This window comes from Vulpes lagopus, chromosome 8 (genome assembly GCF_018345385.1).
Source record: "Vulpes lagopus strain Blue_001 chromosome 8, ASM1834538v1, whole genome shotgun sequence".
Classification (NCBI taxonomy): Eukaryota; Metazoa; Chordata; class Mammalia; order Carnivora; family Canidae; genus Vulpes; species Vulpes lagopus.
Window position 1 is genome coordinate 68,550,451 of NC_054831.1, and position 21,672 is coordinate 68,572,122.

At 35.8% G+C, this 21,672-nt stretch overlaps 1 protein-coding gene across 3 annotated transcripts in view; it reads right to left on the reverse strand.

The window, feature by feature from the left end:
• The window catches only part of STAM (signal transducing adaptor molecule), a 79,550-nt gene that overhangs the window by 44,304 nt on the left and 13,574 nt on the right, over positions 1-21,672 (reverse strand). The window contains exons 2-3 of one of the 3 annotated variants that reach the window (XM_041767082.1): positions 12,080-12,164; positions 2,854-2,992 (exon numbers count right to left, since the gene is read on the reverse strand). The exons of 1 other annotated variant lie outside the window; for it this stretch is intronic. Coding sequence is in view for 1 of the 2 variants with exons in the window: in XM_041767081.1 (XP_041623015.1) it covers positions 12,080-12,164 (85 nt within the window). In the remaining variant the exon portion in view is untranslated. The remainder of the gene's footprint in view (positions 1-2,853; positions 2,993-12,079; positions 12,165-21,672) is intronic. One more of the 3 variants, XM_041767081.1, reaches the window with a different exon arrangement.

Genomic DNA, 21,672 nt, shown 5'->3' on the forward strand with positions numbered 1-21,672 from the left:
TGCCTGTGTCTCTGCCTCTCTCTCTCTCTGTGACTATCATAAAAAAAAAAAAAAAAAAAAAAAAAAAAAAGATTGGGAGTAAAAACCTGACTTTGAATTTTGCTTATGCTACTACTTTTGGAAGTCACATTAAAATCTCAGGGCTTTAGTTTCCCTATCTGTGAAACCATCTCTATAGTCACAAGGATTCTATAGGTCCTAGCCATAAAATACATTGTGTTTTAAAAATTGTAGTAAAATACAAAAGTAAAATCACTGTCTAGGCCAAGTAAAGATGAAAAAATGAAGTTGAATCAGAACCCTACCCTAGTCAAGGACTTGGCTCCTGCTACTATCCCCCCTTTTCCCTGAATCATCATCTAAATTTCCTGCCTTAAAATGGATCATTCTCTTCGGGATACACAGAATTTATAATACAGTCCACCGATGAAAAAAGAAAATTCCTTTCAAACAACCAGTAAAAGAAAGACTCCACTTAAACAGTGGCAAAAGGACAAAATATCTCATAAGAAACTTTACCAAAAATATTCAAGACTTGTAAGAAGAAAATTTCACAACACTACTAAAAGATACAAAGATATGTTCTATTCTTGGATAAGAAGATTTAATATCATAAAGACAATTAATTTAAAACTAAGCCAATTTAAAAGAAAACAATTTTGTTTTTAGACTAGTCAAGCCAATCCCAAAGTTTATCTGGGGAAGTAGAAAGGGTAAGGAGTATTTAGAAAAACTCTTAGGAGGACAAAAAAGAGGAAATTTAGCCCTGTCAAATACTGAAATGTATTCTAAGGCTTTAATAATTGAAACCATGTGGTAGCAGCACATGTATACACATGTACAAATAGGACAAAAGATAAAGTTCAAAAAATACACTGGTCATACATAGTGGGAGTGTCATACATAAAGGCAGTATTTCAAATCAGAAAGGAAAAAGATGTACTATTCAGTAAACATCACTGGAATTTTGGGTAGCCAAACAGAAAAGAATAAAGCTAGAACCAACCTCATATTACATAAGAGGATATTCCAAAAAGAGCAAAGATTTAAATGTAAAAAAATGTAACCACAGATACAGAGACTTTGGAAGACAGTTTGGCAGTTTCTCACAAAGCTAATCAGTCTTCCAAACCATGATCCTAGGTATTTACCCAACTGTGTTGAAAGCCTATGTCCCCACAGAAAAAACCTATACATGAACGTATTTCATAGCAGCTTTATTCAGTTACCAAAAACTGGAAGGAATCTAGATGTCCTTCAATAGGTGAATGTAAAAACGATATATAGAACATCCATATAATGGAGTATTATTCAGAAATAAAAAGAAATGAGCTATCAAGCCACGGAAGGACACAGATGAAGCTTAGATGCATTTTGCTAAGTAAAACAAGCTAGTCTGAAAAGCCTACATATTATATGATCTTGATTATACAACATTTTGATAAAGGCAACATTAAAGAAGCAGTTAAAAAATATACTGTCAGAAGTGAAGAGGAAGAGAGGAGAGGAATGAATAGGTGGAGCATAAAACATTTTTAAGATGGTGAAGCTATTCTGTGTGATATTTTAATGATACAGATCATTAAAGATTTGTCAAAATCCATAAAAATGTACTAAAATGAGCTGTAATGGAAACAATGGACTTCAGTTAATAATATCAATATTGGTTCATTACTTATAACACATGTACTATACAATGAAGGTGTTAATAATAGGGGCAGCTGTATGTGAAGAGTAGGGGGGATATATAGATTTCTTTATACTGTCTGCTCCATTTTCCTGTAAATCTAAAACCGTATTCAAAAACCAGTCAATTATGAAATTAAAAAATGAAACCATAAAGAAAAATGAGTTAATTCCACCAGAATGAGTTAATTCCACTAAAATTCTGCAAACCATAAGACTGATAAATTTACCTACATAAAGAATTAAAACTTCTAAATGGAAAAAGAACAAAGTAAAAAGAATAATGCAATATATATATGTGTGTGTGTTTGCGTGTGTATACACACAGACACACACAACTCAAACTATAGACAAGATATGCCCCTACTGTATCAAAGACTTCTAGAAATGAAAGGATATATACAGTTCACAGAAAAGGAAACGTAAAAATCTCTTGAACATAAAAAATTATGTTTAATTTTGCAAAGGATAAAGTGAGCCTTTTAATTAATGTAAAACTAACACATGATGAGCCCAGGGTGATGTAGGAAAAGTGCTGAATTACTATACATCTGAAATTAATATAACATATACATCTGAAATTAATATAACACTGTATGCTAACTAACTGGAATTAAAGTAAACAAACAAAGACTGAGGCACCTGGGTGGTGTAGTCAGTTAAGCGGCCAACTCTTGATTTTGGCTCGGGTTGTGATCTCATGGCTATGGGATTAAGCCCCAAGTCTAGCTCCATGCTCTACATAGAAGTCTTGGACACCCTACTTTCTCTACTATCCAATAATTGAGAATTTGAGAATACATGCCTATAATACCTGTTTACACCAGTCCCTACAAGAAGCTCCCAGACTAGCCTTTCCATCATTAAACAGTTCTACATGTGTATTACTTTCTCCCTTTTGAAACTTCTCCACTGTGTCCTCTAGAATTTACAGTCCAATGTCAACAAAAGCTCCAATCCTCAGTCCTTTTGCTTTACAGAAATCTGGCTCTCCAGGGAGGATACTATTCCCACTATAATAGATCAGTACAAGATAAGGGTCTTCTTTGCTTCCATTACTACTTCCTATTCATTCTCCCTCCCTCTTTCCTAACAGTCCAGCTCTCTTCAGGTGGGACTATCTTCTAACTGCACTTATTTAAAAAAAAAAAAAAAAAAACAACTCACGTGGGGTGCCTGCATTGCTCAGTCAAGTGCCCAACTCTTGTTTTTGGCTCAAATCAGGATTTCCAAGTTGTGGAATCCAGTATCTCTTTGGGCTCTGTGCTGGGCATGGAATTTGCCTGACATTCTCCCTCCTCTCTCTCTAAAAAAAAAACAAAAAAAAGTCCTCAATTACCCCTTCATCCCTCAAGGATTTTAACTCCTAGCTCATTGCCACTCTCTCCAACACTACCTCTGTTTTAATTCTCTCAGAGATGTTGATTAATTACTACATGAGTGATGTTCCCAACATCTTGGCTTTTTAACTTCTATCACACTTTATTAACTGCCCTGGTCACATCCTAGACCACGCCATTACCAGGAAGTGAAAACTCTCTATAATCTCAATTTCAACCATTCCAACTATGACTTCGATTTTCCTAACTCACTTACTCTTATATTCAACTCTCATTTAGGGCAACTCACCTCTGTTCTCGCTACTCTGCATCTTTGAAGTTCTTAGCACCAACCATTTTCTCTCTTGTAGGATTCACTTAGGTATTATTTCCTCTGCCTGGGACCTCTGCTTTCAGCTCTTGGATTCTTCTCAACTTTAAAATCATAAATGTTATCCTTTCACACTGGGCCTTCCTCAAAAAATCTAAGTAGGTCTCCCCTTTTATTCTCCACTAAAGCACTATCTTGGCTTGTTATCTGTCTACCTATTTATTTCTACCTTCCACTAGCAGACTGTCACCACAGCTGATGACAAAGGCTTTGTTGTTTTATTTACCACTGCATACACAAAGCATGATACCCAGCTAGTACTCACTGTTTTGTCATATAAAAGAAAAAATGACTGATGCAGAGAGAATGAAACCAACTAAAAATAAGTCCACAATGTAAAGTAAAAAAGACATGAAAACCAAGATCACACTTTACAAAAAATCCTTTAATTTTATTCCTCTTGGGATTTCCCCTAATTTAAATTATATTTAATCCTAAATATGAATTATATTCCATTTGTAAACTGGAAAAACCTATAGTACCTAGGGCTGTGATAATTATATAAAATGTTTCTAAAGAACTTAAACAAGACTTGACAAATAATAAGCCATCAGTAAATGATGGCTATTATTCTTAAAAGAGCACTTGGAAGACTCTGAAAATTAAAGCTTATAACTTGAAGATACGATTATCATACTATATATTGGAAGAAATGTGTTCCTCTATGTAATTGAAGATGTCTGGGTCAGAGACTACTTTTCCCTTTAAAAAAATCTGAAAATACTACATCAACCTTCAGGTGAAAAACAGAATTAGTCACAGCCCAGGTCTAAGACAAGGCAATACAGACAAAATGAAAAGTATTTTTAGCAAACTCTTTTCCAAAGGCTTATATTTGTATTCTTCACAAAATGTCAGTAATGACTATATATCCTTCTAATTCTATAGGAATAAATCAAAGATTTATCATCTAAATAATCCCTTAACCAAGTTATATCTTGTTTTCCACATTCAGTCAACTCTATCTCTGCCCAAAGCTAAGCAAAGACAGTTCAGATACAAAGTAACAATACAAATTAATCTGGATGTCAATTACAGAATTTTAATTTTAACTTGTATAGTGGATAATCAACACCTTTATTCAACACATTTATTTTTCATGTGAGAATATAAACAAATGATTTAGAACAAATAAAAGCTATTCATTATGTGAAGACATGCTAAAGAAAACTGCTACCATCATTCTCAAACTTCTCCTGATTCTAAACAAACAGACTTTTCAGTCTATCATATGACCTCATTGGTTAGGCATTTTTCAGTACTTACTCATACACTGGAACTGTACCCTAAAAATCATGTGAATGTCCTAGGAAGTCAGAAAAAATTTTCAAAATGTTCTTTAAAGTTTTAAGTCCAGCATATTCAAACATTTCATTGCTTAAAAAATAACCTCTATAACCTATATGAAACAAACAGTAATTACAACTACTAGGTTTCCTGAGACTGATATAATTATTTGCGATTATTAAATAATTTGTTAATCTTTTTTTTTAGGATTTTATTTATTATTCATGAGAGAGAGAGAGGGGGAGAGAGAGAGAGAGAGAGAGGCAGAGACACAGACAGAAGAGAAGCAGGCTCCATGCAGGAAGCCGGATGTGGGACTCGATTCTGCTCGATTCTGGGACTCTAGGATCACGCCCTGGGCCGAAGGCAGGCGCCAAACCGCTGAGCCACACAGGGATCCCCAATAATTATTTTAAAGTGTGGTAATATTCTACATGCCACTAATTAAAACCTGATGTTAAACTACAAAATGATTTCTGTATGTTGTCAATTTAACAACCAATGTATTGCTAACAGACATTAAAAGAAATGTATTTCTAAGGCTATCAGGATATATTAATGAATTAACTAATTACAAATGTGGAATCATGTATACAATATGCTTATTATATATCAATGGAAAATAAATTCATATTCCTGTAAAGAAACAATGAAAAGATACAAAAGCAAGAAAAGCAGCTACCTATATAGGATGGAGGAGAAAAAGAGATAGGAGTTAGTCTTATCCATGTTCATCTTTTCAAGTTGTTTTAATTTTTGAGCCATGTAAATATAAATCTATTGTTAAATCAAAAAAGTACATATTTTACATAAACATAAGTATTTCCTGAAATCAACAAATACATTCACACTTATGTATGGTTTAAAGAAGAGAACAGTAAAATTTTTAAAAGAGAAAGAATATAAGGAACATTTTTCAAAACAATGGAAGCCATGTTTCTGGGTCACAGTTCTGACTAAATAAAATTTCACAATAATGGCTTTTTCTTCCCTTAAAAACTTGAGAATATTTTCCAAACTACAACAACTCTAAACTAGATGATGCTTACAAAAAAAAAAGGAGGAGGAGGAGGAAGGGGAGCGGGAGGAGGAAAAGACCAAAAGGATCTGGGGTGGAGGGGGGGGGGGGGAGAAAGACTTGACAAAAGTTACTTTATTTCTGCACTAAATAATTCCACAATATACTGATGGTTATAAATAATTTTGATAAAAATATCAAAGCTTATAAAGAAAAGCTTTTCCTAAAGTTCCCTCTATAATCCCCAAATCCATCCTCTTAAATAAATCTGTATATTTTATAAAATTAAATTAAAACCAGGGGATCCCTGGGTGGCTCAGCAGTTTAGTGCCTGCCTTCGGCCCGGGGTGTGATCGTGGAGTCCCAGGATCAAGTCCCGCATCGGGCTCCCTGTGTGGAGGCTGCTTCTTCCACTGCCTGAGTCTCTGCCTCTCTCTCGGTGTCTCTCATGAATGAATAAATAAAATCTTTAAAAAAAAAAACAAACAAAAAAACCCCCAAATGGTAATGCTTTTTTAAAAAATCTAGACTGCTGCATAGTACACAACTAACCTTATGAAATGCATTCCAATCCATAATTTTCCATACTTCAGCCCACCCTATCTAAATTTGTTTCAGGAAAATACACAACACATGCGTATGGTTTCAGGAACACCTCTCTCAAACCAATGACATTTCTCAGTCTTAACTAAAGCACACTGGGTACCTCGAATATCTTGCTGACAACCTACAGTGATATTCAATAGTTTTATGCTACCTTCAGGAACCCATAACTAAATATATGTATGTAGGTTCCTAGGTAACATAAACCAGATCTCCACAAGTTCTCCATATACACTAATTACAAAATGATTTCAAAGATTAAAAACAAACTCTAAGTGGTTCTAATTGGTTACCAGGTGCTGGCAGGGAAGTGATGAGGAGTTGTCTAATAAGAGTTTTAGCTGGGGTTGATTAAAAGTACTAGAAATGGGGATCCCTGGGTGGCGCAGCGGTTTGGCGCCTGCCTTTGGCCCGGGCACGATCCTGGAGACCCGGGATCGAATCCCACGTCGGGCTTCCGGTGCATGGAGCCTGCTTCTCCCTCTGCCTGTGTCTCTGCCTCTCTCTCTCTATGTGACTATTATAAAAAAAAAAAAAAAAAAAAAAAAAAAAAAATCTAAAAAAAAAAAATAAAAGTACTAGAAATGGGTAGTGGTGATAATCCCACAACAATGTGACTGTACTGAATGTCACAAACATGCCACAAAATGGATAAATCCTAAGTTTTATGTTATATATGTTTTACCACAATAAAAAGAAATAAGCAAACAAAAGAAATACTACAAACACCATCATAAGTATCCCATATGGGCAGCCTGGGTGGCTCACAGGTTTAGCGCCACCTTCGGCCCAGGATATGATCCTGGAGACCTGGGACCAGGTCCCACGTTGGATTCCCTGCATGGAGTCTGCTTCTCCCTCTGCCTGTGTCTCTGCACAGTCTCTCTGTGTGTCTTTCATGAATAAATAAATAAAATAAGATTAAAAAAAGTATCCCATAGTTTACTGCTCACTTGAAAAGCACCTTAATAATCTTACTACTACTAAGTTGATTTGAAAATATCTTTTTTTTTAAAGATTTATTTATTTATTCATAAGAGTCACAGAGAGAGAGAGAGAGCGTGCGCGAGAGAGAGACAGGCAGAGACATGGGCAGAGGGAGAAGCAGGCTCCTCACAGGGAGCCCAATGCTGGACTGGATCCCGGATCCTGGGATCATGGCCTGAGCCGAAGGCAGGTGCCCAACCGCTGAGCCACCCAGGCATCCCGATTTGAGAATATCTTACACAATTGTGTAACACCACTTATCCTTAGGCATGTAGATGCAACACTTAGGGCTCACAATAATTTTAGGGGCCCATAAAAATAAAAATTTATTTTAAGAGAAAAAGAAAAAAATGAAATTTTGGGGCAAAGAGAATGTCTGGGTGTATAATAATATAGTTGTTTTTGTAATAATGCAGTTATAAAATAGTTTTATTAATTTTCATGGAAAAAGGGACCCATGAAGGCAAAAGCGTCGAGGGCTAGTGAAAATGAACATGGCCTTAATGGGTTCCATTTCCTATTATGAAATTATCAAGGTACAAGAAAGTGAAAACACAACTAGATATGTATATAAAACATTATTCTCTAAGAGAAATCATAAAATTTAAGGGTGACATTTTTTAAAAACTCAGCAATATTAGAATAGCGTCTCAATTATTATTTAATCCTTTTCAAATAATTCTTTATTAACAGGAGCTATGAAATGAGATTGTATTTATATAAATAAATGTTTGCAAATTAATGAAGATTTAAAGGAACTAGAGCACAATAAATGTTAAGAGAAGAAAAAAATAAGTAGAAAGAAAAAAGGAAGAGAAGGAAAGAGGAAAGGAAAAAATATTATTTAAAAGGAGAAACAGAACTACATCTCATTATTTAAATCAGCAAAGTTGAAAATACTTCCTAATTCAGATTTAGCATTATGTCAATTAAAACGCCCAAAAGATAACGGAAATATTAAGGAACATATTGACAGGAAGTATACTGTCTAAAATAAATTTGAAAAAAATGATCATGTATCTAAACCTACTGATACTAGATGAAAAAGAGACAAATTGGGGGGGAGGGGCAGTGCCTAGATGGAAGTCAGTTAAGCGTGTGACTCTTGGTTTCAGCTCAGGTCTGATCTCAGGGTAGTGAGATCAGCCCCATGTTAGGCTCCACATCCAGTAAAGAGTTGCTTGGGTTTCTCTTTCCCTCTTTCTCTCCCCTCCTCTGACAATGACCCCCCCCCCCCCCGCCAATTAATAAATAAATCTTAAAAAATGGGAAAACTTTTTTTTAAAGCTACAAATTAAGACATTTTAAATATATGAGGTCAATATGGATGGACCTTGAGGACACTATACTAAGTGAAATAAGTCAGAGAAAGACAAATACTGTATGATCTCTCACTAATACGTGGCATCTAATAAAACTGAACTCAGAAATAGAGAGTGGGTTGATGGTTGGCAGAGGTGGGTGTGAGGTGAAGTGGTAAAAAGAGGCAAAAGGTAGAAACTTCCAGTTTTAAGTAAGTTCTGGAATATAACATACAGCAAGGAGAGTATAGTTATAATGCTTTATTGGAACTTTAAAGCTGCTAAGAGAGTAGGCCTTAAAAGTTCTCATCATAAGAAAAAATAAGGAAAAGAATAAATAGTAGCAAAAAAACTGTTAACATGAAGAAAAACTGAAGGAAAAAAAACAAAACTGAAGGAGCCTGAGATGTCCTTAAACAGATGAATGTATAAAGATGTGATATATATATATATATATACACATATACACATACACACACACACACACACACACACACACACACAATGGAATATTACTCAGCCATCAGAAAGGATGAATACCTACCATTTAGATCGACACGAATGGAACTGGAGGGTATTATGCTGATTGAAACAAGTCAATCAGAGAAAGATGATTATCACATGGTTTCACTCATATGTGGAATATAAGAAATAGTGAAAGGGACAATAATGGAACGGAGGGAAACTGAGTGGGGAAAAATCAGAGAGGAAGACAAACCAGGAGAGACTCCTAACCCTGAGAAACAACCAAAGGGTTGTAGATGTGGAGCTGGGGGGGGGGGGGGGGGGGATGAGGTATTAAGGAGCACACATGATGTGATGAGCACTGGGCATTATAGTATATGCTGGCAAAATGAATTTTAAAAAAAAAGAAAGAAAAAAAAAGAACTACTCATCTCTTTATCTTCATTGTACATTATGCAGAATTTCAGATAAATTATAAATTTTTTAAATGGAAAAATACGGACTATTTCTAGTAATGAAAGCAGTTTATCTTTGTATTTCAAGCAACAAACCAAATTATTTAAAAAGTTATCTACCAATGTAAAGATGAGAAGAAAACCGACAGAGTGAAGAGGGGAGGCACTTAGTAACTGGAATGCTAGATAAATGTTTTATCTCCAAATTATACTGGGATGGAATTAGGTTGATACCTAATCCTTAACAAATTGTCACAAAATTGAACTTCAATCAAAAAGAGGTTAAGTTGCACCCATTTAACCATGTGCCAGATACTACTATAAACATTTTACATTTGTTAACTAATCTCACACTGACAATAAGCACCTTGTGAAGAAGCCACTATTTTTATTCTTACATAGCAAACCAGGAAGGTAAGATACTTACCCAGTGTGACATGGCAGAGCGGTCAGAGCCAGAATATGAACCCAGACAGTCTCACTTCAAAGTCCATGCTCTTAACCACTAAACTATCTGCTTCTTTCCTCTACACAACAAAAATTCATGGACCTTTTCATTCTATAAATCTAAGTCTATCAGACAGACATAAACTATGATAACACAAAACAAGACACAAAAAAGAATGATTTCCTCTACACAACAAAAATTCATGGACCTTTTCATTCTATAAATCTAAGTCTATCAGACAGACATAAACTATGATAACACAAAACAAGACACAAAAAAGAATGATTTTGATAGACTGCTTTGAGGATTCACAGAACCATAATATGATTTGCAATAAAGAGGATAAAGAAAGGTTTGTGGAAGAAATGAAGTGTATATTGGGCCTCGAAGGATATGAGACAGAGAGACAGAAAATGAGAGAATCAAATACTTCATACTAAAGGAATACAATGACCAAAAGCCTTAAACTAAGGTAGAAAAGCACAGGCAGCTGAAAAGCTTGACTTGAAAAAAACAGTACTTAGAGGAAAAACAAATGGAAAATAAATGAGTCAGAGGCCTAGAGAGAGGTCAGACAACTCAGTGCAGAAGGTAGGGGAATGACATGGTCAGAGCTGTTATGGGGCAATTAGATATAAGAAGTAGACAGAAATGAAATGGAAATGGAAAGAAATGTCAGAAGGTTAATTCACTAGTCTAGGCATGAAAAGGAATGTCTCAAGTGGGACCAACAGCAATAGAGAAAAAGGAATAGATATACAGCACACAGTAGCTACTCAAATTCCAATTAAATAAAGGAACTAACAGGGTCAGAAACAAAGACTAGGTACACTAAAATGTAAAGACAAGAAAGCAGATGGAAGAGGCCACATTTGGAGGCCACAGTCTGGGGAACCTAATGAAGGCTGTATGTTACAGGCCAGAAAGGAGCTTGACTGAAGGCTCAGAAAGACCATAAAGACAAACTGCCCTGCCTGTGTTCAAGAAGTTAATTGAGGAGACTTTATAATAATATCAACATTCTGTGAGATATTTTGGAGGCAGATTGATAGAATTCAGCAACAATATTAATGTGGAAGTGACTCTGAGGTATTAAGTGCAAATGAATTAATCTTGTCATTAACAGAGATCTACATGGTAAGATGAAAGCTTACATAGTATGATGTCCAGAAATAATGATGTGTCCACAAGACTAGTGCTAGGATGAGAAAAACCAGGGCCGAAAATATAGATGCCACCCATATAAAGATACAAAGAAATTGCAAGATTTAAAAAAATGTACTGGCAAAGAAAAAGTATTAGAAAAAAAAAAATGATCTAAGAAAGTTTAAGAAACTGCGTATATTTAGAAGGGAAGGAAGGAGAGCCAAAAAAGCATCATCAGATGGTTAAGATTAGCAACACAAGAGTCAAGTAAAGGGGCACCCAGCTGACTCAGTTGGTGAAGCATTCAACTCTTGATCTCAGGGTTATGAGTTCAAGCCCATGTTGTATGTAGATATTGCTTAAAAATAAAATCTTAAAAAAAAAAAAAAAGAATCAAGTATAAGACAGCAGTGCTAACATTTTTCACAGCAAAGTACATAAATAAGATTTTTGTGGCACAAAGGGGTAAATGAGGCTGCTAATAACCAGGTGTTATTAGCCCAGGAATTAAGATATATTAGTCTGTATACCAGTTAATCCACTCACTGTATTAAAAGCTCTGTATTAACAAAAAAGGCTTTACGCCAAAAAGTTTAAGATTATACTGTCCTAAAACTGTCTATACACTGATTAGGTAGGTGGGATATTCCAGATATGACAGTGAAGAAAAGAACTGAAAAATAACTGCGAAACTTAAGAAATCACTTACCTGAAAAAACACTATTATTTTAAAAGCGAAAAAAGCTAGGCTTCAAGAAGCAACTATGTTTAATTAAAATATCAACATTGTTACCAGTCATGTTACCCTAATTGGTTGTAAAGGATAACTTAAATGGGTAATTCCTCAAATCTTGCTAGCAAAAACATTGCCTTCTTAAATTAAACTATAATTGTAATATGCTTTGCCTTCTAATTCTCATTTTATTCCCGTTAATAAAGAGAATATATATTTCTGAAACTTTGCAACACTTACCCAGTGCGAGATTGACCGACTTTATCACAAATATCCAAAATGAGGCCCCAATCCTCAGCAGTATTCATCTCACTGGTTGCTTTCTCTGTGTTTATGAAAAGAAATTGCAGGAACATTATTTTTAAAAATCTTTAAGAGGTAAATGACCACATTCAAATGACCAAATTGTGATATCATCAAGTATCAACTAGAAATCAGAACAGCTGCCAGCAGTCTGTTTAATGAGATGGTCAAGTACATTCTCAAAAGAGGGTAGGGTCACATTTACTCTCTATTACAATAATATTCCCCATTCACACTTCAGTTGCTTGTTATTTAATATAAGAAATAGGCCAGGAATTTAAGAAACAAAACAAATGAACACAGGGGAAGGGAAGGAAAAGTTAAAAAAGATGAAAATAAAGAGAAAAAAACTGTAAGAGACTTAACTATAGGAAAGAAACTAAAGGTTGCTGGTGGAGAAGATGGTAGTGAGGGGCATTCAGGAGGGCATTTGATGTTAATGAGCACTGGGTGTTATATGAAACCGATGAATCACTAAATTTTACCCCTGAAATTAATAATACACTATGTTAAATAAATTGATTTTAATTAAAATTTGAAAAAGTAAAAAGATCTTTAAAAAGAGAAGAAACAGGCCATTGATGGGAGAGCTGGGTGGCTCAGTTGGTTAAGCACCTGGCTCTTGATTTCAGCTCAGGTGTTGATCTCAGGGTCTAAGACTGAGCCCCACATCTGACTCCACGCTCAGTATGGAATCTACCTGTCTCTCTCCGTTTCTCCCCTGTCCCCCTGGGCTCTGCTCGCACGTTCTCTCTCTCTCTCTCTCTCTCTCTCACAAATACATAAATAAAATCGTAAAAAAGAAAAACAAATAGACCATTGATACTTATTTATAAAACAACAAAAAAACTACATACAGATCTATCCCTTTCCCCATGAAGAAAGACTAAAATAAGAAATAGTTTCATCATCAAAAACTTCTTACCTTTACTTGCCAGTGAAGAAACTAAGTACAAATCTTTAGCAAAAAGTTTCAGGTAATTAAATGAATTATGTAATTTTGTCGATTTTTGTATCTGACATGGGGAAGGAAGAAAATGAACAAAAGAAACCAAGCTTTAACTGAGGATTTCCCATTAAATGAAAATGACAAATTTAGAGATATCACAGATTGAGCTCAATCATCTCATTAGGCTCCCTCTCTTAATTAAAGTAAAAAGTTCTGGGGGATCCTTGGGTAGCTCAGCAGTTTGATGCCTGCCTTTGGCCCAGGGCACGATCCTGGAGTTCCAGGATCGAGTCCCACGTCGAGCTCCCAGCATGGAGCCTGCTTCTCCCTCTGCCTGTGTCTCTGCCTCTCTCTCTCTCTGTATGTCTATCATAAATAAATATTTTTAAAAAAAATGTTTTTAAGGCAAACACACAAGGACAACATTAGAAGCAATAACAGCAACAGTATCTCAAAAACTATGTAACAATATAGATAATGGTTACCTACTCAAAAGACCTAAAAAACATGCATCATATACCAACCAGCAATAACAAAAAAAGCTTAAGAACCAGCTTGTTTTATACCACTAAATTCTCAGAAAAGTCAAGTACTGGTAGCAGAAGGAAATGCCTGCAGTTGACAGTGGAGAAGAAAGAGGATTTAGAATGGAATAATGCTACAAAGTGTAGGTAGGTATCTATTTTGCCTTCCTTAATCAAGAGCTCTGGTAACCACCTCTCCCCAACCTCCTGAGCAAATGAGTGAAGATTTGCTTTCTGGAGATAAAGCATAGCTGAGACATAAGTACCAAAAATAAGTAATTATTTCCAGTTTCCAATACAGCATTTAAGGAACTTGGAAATGACCACTCTATCCAACCAAGTAAAGAGCTGAAAAATAAACTCTTCTGAGATCCCTCAGAAGTGAAGTCACAGGCCAAATGCTGTCCCCAAAATCAGAGACACAGACAGATGGATACACAGAATAACAATTTAATAGAGCAGAAACCCAGAAGCAGAAATATCACCAGGAACCAGTATCACAGATCTAAGCTGTAACAGACAAATTTCCTGGAGGCTAAGTGTGCACAATTCTGAAGGCTAAAATCCAAAAGGGTACAGACACAGAGGATTTCCCACATTTTTATAAATTTTATTCTCAGGAGCTCTCCCAGGATCTCAAGATAAATATCAGAGAAAATTTTCCATTTTTTAGCAGGATGAGGGGGACAATAACCATTGTGAGATACACCAGAGCCTTCTTTCCTGAACAAGGACTACTTGTTAATTATTTTAACCAGTACCTAACCAACCAGGGTTTTAACCAGAGATTAACCCACCTACAGTTAGGGAAAAGTCCCAACACCAGCCTCCCACGTGGAAGAAAGGGAATATCCAACTTCAGCACATCTAGCCATCCTTCCTCACCCAAAAGAGGAATAAACTGAGAAGCAGGGAGAAATTCACATCCCAGGGGCAGAAGGTCACTTTAAAAGACTGAGACCTAATCACGAGACTACAGAACATATCTTACCTAATTCCTTACTATTACGCTATTAAAGGATGGTGTTCTTTCTTTTTTGGGAGATTGGGGGTATGTTGTTTCCTTTATCTAGGACATCATGTCTAGCTTTCAGCAAACCACACTATAAGGCAAAAAACACAGTCTGAAGAGTAAGTATCAGAACCAGATTCACACATGACAGGAATGGAGTTATCAGACCAGGAATTTTTAAAGCTATGATTAATATGCTAAAGCTCTAATGGAAAAAAGAGTCAACATACAAGAACAGATAAAGAATGTAAGCCCAAAAATGGAAATTCTAAAAAAGAATAAAAAATACTAGAGATCAAAACTGGTATAACAAAAATGAATGCCTGTGATGGACTCATCAGCAGATGGAACACAGCTAAAGAATCTCTGGACTTGAGCATATGTCAATCGTAACTTCCAAAACTGAAGAGCAAAGGGGAAAAAAATGACTAGAAGAAAAAAAAAACTAAAATAGATTATCCAAGAACTGTGGGAAACCATAAAAAGTAAAACAAGCATAATTGAAAAAGCACAGGAGAAACAGAATACTTGAAGCAAAAACAACTCAACATTTCCCCAAACTGATGTAAGACATCAAACTACAGGTCCAGGAAACACCAAGCATAACAATTATCAAAAAAGCTACACCTAGGTAAATCATTTTTAAATTGCAAGAAAATGAATGATGGAAGAAAAAAATGGAAAAAGAAGTCAGCAGAAAAAAAAAAAAACCTTACTTATATAGGAATAAACGTAAGAATTACATCTGACTGAATGGATAAAGAAGATGTGGTATATGTAGACAATGGAATATTACTCAGCCATTAGAAACAACAAATACCATTTGCTTCAAGGTGGATGGAACTGGAGGGTATTATGCTGAGTGAAGTAAGTCAATCGGAGAAGGACAAACATTATACGGTTTCATTCATACGGGGAATATAAAAAATAGTGAAAGGGAATAAAGGGGAAAGGAGAAAAAATGGGTGGGAAATATCAGAGAGAGAGAGACAGAACATGAGAGACTCTTAACTCTGGGAAATGAACAAGGGGTGGTGGAAGAGGAAGTGGGCAGGGGGTTGGGGTGACTGGGTGACGGGCACTGGGAGTGGGAGGGACTTGACGGGATGAGCACTGGATGTTATGCTATATGTCGGCAAATAAATAAATAAATAAATAAATAAATAAATATCTTTTATTTTAAAAAAAATAATTACATCTGACATCTCAGAAACCATGCAATCAAGGAGGAAATGGAGTGAAATAGTGTTGAGAAAAAATAACCATCAACCTATTATATATCCTGTGAAATTAGTTTTCAAAAGGAAAGGAGAAATAAAGACTTTCTCAAACAAAAAACCATTGACTTTGCAATAAAAAGTTTTAAAAAAGTCTCTATCTATGAAGATAGAGGAAAAAATCGAGATATACGGTATGTACATGTGTTTCCATTTATGTAAAATAAATGACAGCAAGGATATCAGGAACAAGAGAGAGGAACTGGCAATATTTGTTATTTATTTCACTTGCCTGCACTACACAGTGCACTTCACACTACCACAGTCAAGTGCTATAATGTTATTTCAAAGTGGATTTGGACTACTTTTAAATGTACACTATAAACTCTAGGGCAACCACTGAAAATAACAAAAACGTAAGTATAATTGATGTGCTACAAAAGAAAAAAACTAAATCATATGAAATGCTCCGTTAAAATCATGAAAGGCTGAAAAAAAAAGAATGGAAGAAAAAACAGGAACAAAGAACACAGGCTACAACTAGAAAACTGTAACAGATATGGTAGGTATTAATCTAACAATATCAATAATCACTTTAAATGTTAATGGTCTAAATACATTATCAGAGTGATCAAACAAACTCCAATTATACATTGCCTACAAGAAGCCCACTTTATTTTTTTTTTTATTTTTTTTTTAAGAAGCCCACTTTAAATACAAAGACACATGCACATTAAAAGTAAAGAGATGGAGAAAGATAAAGCATGCCAACACCAATTAAAATAAAGTGGGAGTAGCTATATTAATTTCAGACAGAGCAGATTTTGGAGCAAGTTATCAGGGATAGAGCATTACATAAAATAAAGGGATTAGTTCTACAAAAAGACATAATAATCCTTAAAATGTAAATGCCTAACTACAGAATGTCAAAATAACAGTGTCAAAAACCAATAGAACTATAAAGATAGATGAAGCCACCATTCTAGTTGGAGAGTTCAACATCCCTCTATCAGAAACGGACAGATGCAGAAGGCAGAAAATCATTAAGGACATAGTTGAACTCCACACCATCAACTATATATAACTGGCATCTATAGACTACTTTATCCAACAAATGCAGAAGACACATTCTTCTCAAGCTCACATGAAATACCAAATATGTTGCATGGCCATAAAACACACCATAACAAATGCAGAAGACTAGAAATCTTATAATATCTGTTCACAGACCACAATGGAATTAAACAAAAATCATTAACAAAAAAATAGCTGGAAAAATCACAAAACGTGGTGATTAAGTAACATACTTCTAAATAATACATGAGTCAAGGAAGGAAGCTCAAGAGAATTTTTAAGTATTTTGAACTAAACAAAAATGAGAGTACAACATACAATAATTTGTAGGACAGGGACCCCTGGGTGGTTCATTTGGCTAATTGTCTCAGCACAGATCTCAATCTATGTGTTATGTGTTTAAACCCCATGTTGGGCTCCACACTGGGCCTACTTAAAAAAAAAGAAAAGAAAAGAAAGTAGGATATAATTGAAATCAGTGCTTGAGAAGTTTATAGCTTTGAATGCCTACATTAGAAAAGAAAATCTAAAGCCACTAACATAAACTTCTGCTTTAGAAAACCAGAAGAACAAAAAAAAAAAAAAAAAACAACCAGAAGAACAAATTAAATCCAAAGTAAGCAGATGAAAAGAATTACAGCAGAAATCAATGAAATTGAAAAAAGAAAATAAAGAAAAATCAATACAATCAAAAGTTGGTTCTCTGAAAATACCAATAAAATTGACAGTTGAAAAATAAAAAAGAGGGACTCCTAGTTGAGTGGTTGAACATCGCTCAAGGCATGGTCCCAGAGTCCCAGGATCAAGTCCCACATCGGGCTCCCCTGGAGGAGCCTGCTTCTCCCTCTGCCTGTGTTTCTGCCTCTCTCTGTGTCACTGATGAATAAATATTTTTTTAAAAAGATAAATTACTAATATCTGAAAGAGAGGATGTCACTATAGATTTCATGTATATTAAAAGGATATTATATGAACATTACTATGGCTCAATAAAGTTGGGGGATCATGGGAACCACCAAATTATGGCCAATCAATAAGCACAGGACAGGAATGCCTGGGTGGCTCAGTGGTTGAGTGTCTGCTTTCACCTTAGGGTGTGATCCCGGGGTCCTGAGATCAAGTCCCGTATGGGGCTTCTTGTGGGGAGCCTGCATCTCCTTTTGCCTGTCTCTGCCTCTCTCTCTCTCTCTCTCTCTCTCATGAATAAATAAAATAAAATCTTTAAAAAAAAAAAAAAGCAGCACAAGGACATATCCTGGACTTTGGCATCTGAAGTGAAGAGTGAGGACAGTCTTGTGGGACTGAGTCCTCAACCTGTGGGGGCTCTGACACTATTTCTAGGTAGATAGTGTCAGAACTGAGTTACATTTGTGGGACACTGGTCAATGTCCTCTGAGAATTAGAGAACTGCTCAGTAGTGTTGGAAAAACACCCATAAGAATTATGAACTCTATGCCCACAAATTTTATTAGATAAAATGATCAATTCCTTGAAAGACACATCTGCCAAAATACACACACAAAAATAGACAATCTGAAGAAGGCTGTATCTATTAAAGAAATTGAAGCAATAATTAATAACCTTCCAAAACAGACAGCATAAGGCACAGAGAGGTTAATAGTAATTTCTACCAAACATTTAAGGAAGAAATTATACCAATTATCTGCAATATCATCTAGAAGACAAAAGCAGAAAATACTTCATTCTATGAGAGCAATATTACCCTAGTACCCAAACCATACAAAGACATTATTAGGAAAGAACACTACAGACCACTATCTCTCATGAACACAGATGCAAAAATCCTTAAGAAAGTATTAGTAAATCAAATTCAACAATATGTAAAGAGAATTCTACATCACAACCAAATGGGATTTATCCCAGGTATGCAATGCTGGCTCAGTATTCAAAAGTCAATAAATTTAATCCAGCTAATCAACACTAAAGAAGAAAAATCACATGATCTCATCAATAAAAGCATCTGACAAAGTCCAACGACTCATGATAAAAATTCTCAGCAAAACAGGGATAACAGGGAACCTCAATTTGATAAAGAACATCTACAAAATAGCTATAGCTAATATATTTAATGGTGAGAAACTAGTAGAAGCTTTACCTAAGATGAGAAACAAGGCATGGATGTCTTCTCTCACCATACCTTTTCGTCAGCATACTGGAAATCTTAGCTAATACAAAAGGACAAGAAAAAGATATAAAAGGTATACAGATTTGAAAGGAAGAAATAAACTTATTTTTCCTTACAGACATGTTCATCTACGTAGAAAATCCAAAAATATCCACAAATGGAACTAAAAAATGAGAGGCGCCCGGATGGCTCCATCGGTTAAGCCTTCGATTCCTGTTTTTGACTCAGGCCACAGTCCCAGGGGCTGGAGATCAGCATCCCCTCCCCTCTAAGCTGTTGGGCTCCCTGCTCGGCAGGGAGTCTGCTTGCCCCCTTCCTGCTCCTTCCCCCTTGCCCCCTCTCTGAAATAAATAAATCTTTAAAAAAAATTATTTTGGCAAAATTGTAGGATACAAAAGTCAGAGGCTTTCCTAATATAAGCAACAAACAGATGTAATTTTAAATTAAAAACACAATACCATTTATATTAGCACTCAAAATACTTAAGCATAAATCTACAAAATACATACAAGATCCATATGAGGAAAACTATGAAACTCCAATGAAAGAAATCAAAGAAATAAATGGAAAGATGTTCCATGTTCATGGATGTCTACAGCAGCTTTCTTCATAATTGCCAAAACTTGGAAGCAAACATGATGTCCTTCAGTAGGTGAGGATAAACTAAGGTACATCAAAACAACAAAATATTATTCAGTGCTAACAAAACCCTAATAAGCCATGAAAAGACACGGACAAAGTTTAGAGGCATATTACTAAGGGCAAGAAGCCAATCTGAAAAAGTAGATAATACATATTTCCAACCATATATCATTCTAGAAAAGGGAAAATTATAGACAGTTAAAAAAAAAATCAGTGGTTGCCAGGGGCTGGAGCAAGGGCAAGACGAACAGGGAGCACAGAGGTTTGCCACACAGAGAAACTACTCCGATGAGACACCAAGAGTGATGCTAACGTAAGCTATGGACTTTGGGTGATGATGACAATGGGGATATGTGGGTTCATAAGATTTTAACAAACATACCTCTCTAGTACAGGATGCTGATATTTGGGGAGGCTGAGCATATGTGGGAGCAGGAGGGATATAGGAAATCTCTATATTTTCTGCTTAATTTTTCTGTGAATCTAAAGCTACTCTAAAAGTCTATTATTTAAAAATTAATAAAGGAAGCAGCAACTGCGTGAATGCTCATACCTGCTGCACTGAAGAGTTAACATAGAGGCCTGTTATACTTTAAGAGGCCTGTTTATGCATTTCCTGGTGTATAGGAACTTGAATATAGGGAGAGCTCTCACCATCCTCAGAAACGAGAAGACTGGCTCCCTAGGTCTAAACTGACTGTAAGACAGTATGGTTTATTCTGAATATCCGCTTTCCTTCCGGGAGTCTGGAGTTTGGGTACATGCCAAGCAGAGTATGCCTACAAGATCAGCTTCGAATAAAAACCCCAAGCACTGAGTCTAATGAATGGTACTTCCAGACTTCACCATGTGTCCCTTCACTTTGCTGATGGCACTTTGGATCCTTTCACTATAATAAATCATAACTGTAACTGTAACTATATGCTGAGTATTGTGAGTCCTGGTGAATCCTGGAACTGGAAAGGTAGGAGGGTAGTCTTGAGGTCTCCTACACCCCCATCAAATACCTGCCCTCTCAGAAATTATTCTGTTCTACCCCCTCACATTCATCCATACCCTCAGAGAAATTACAAAACTCTTCTCTGGGGATTCCAGGTCAGTCCAAGAGGAAACAGCTAAAAATACTCAAGATAGGGACACAGAGGGATAGAGAGAGATTCCACAGTAAATGGCATACCATATCACTTATAATGAAGTTCAGTCAGTAAGGCCTAACCACATGATCACAGCTTCCAAAGAGCTTTCTATTTCTCTAATATTAAGCTTGGGAAGACAACCACGGATTAGCAGCTGAGAAAGTCTTCTAATATGCAAGATAAAGGAAAAAAACAAAACAGGCAAATATGGCAAAAAAGAAAACAGAATAAGGTAAATTAGAAAAAACAAGAGCCTATGCGGAGAGGAAAAAAACTTCAAAAGAAATCGTTATTATCTTCTGAAACAAAAGCTACACAGAAGCAGAAGGTAACCTGTCTTGACTGGAACACCGTGACTCAAAGAACAGATATGCTGAAAGACAGCATCACCGTGATTCCCACTAACATTTTCCTTTTTTTTTTTTTTTAACCTGAGATGGGTTGGGAGTAGGAGGCCTGATCTATACCAATATTCCTACCTGTAAGGGGCTGGTCTTGGTGAGGACACTGAAATTCCTGCTCCTTACTTTCCCTCAAAGTCCTGTTCCCTGGTTCAATAGACAATAATACTCATTTCCCCATTCTAGAATCTACTACGGAGAGCTGGAGATTTAAAGCACAAAATAGCAAGCAGCCAATTCTGTCCAACCTCTTTGTAGGCTTACAATTCCTGATCCATAGCACAGCCCCAAGGGATAGAGAAACACCTACTGGTTAGTCACTGCCACTAGGGAATTAGATTAAGTATCTAATAAGGTGGTAGTGGGTGATAACCAATGAGTAGTAGGTACCTGTGCTTAGTCATCCTACCATCTTCCAATAGAGATTTT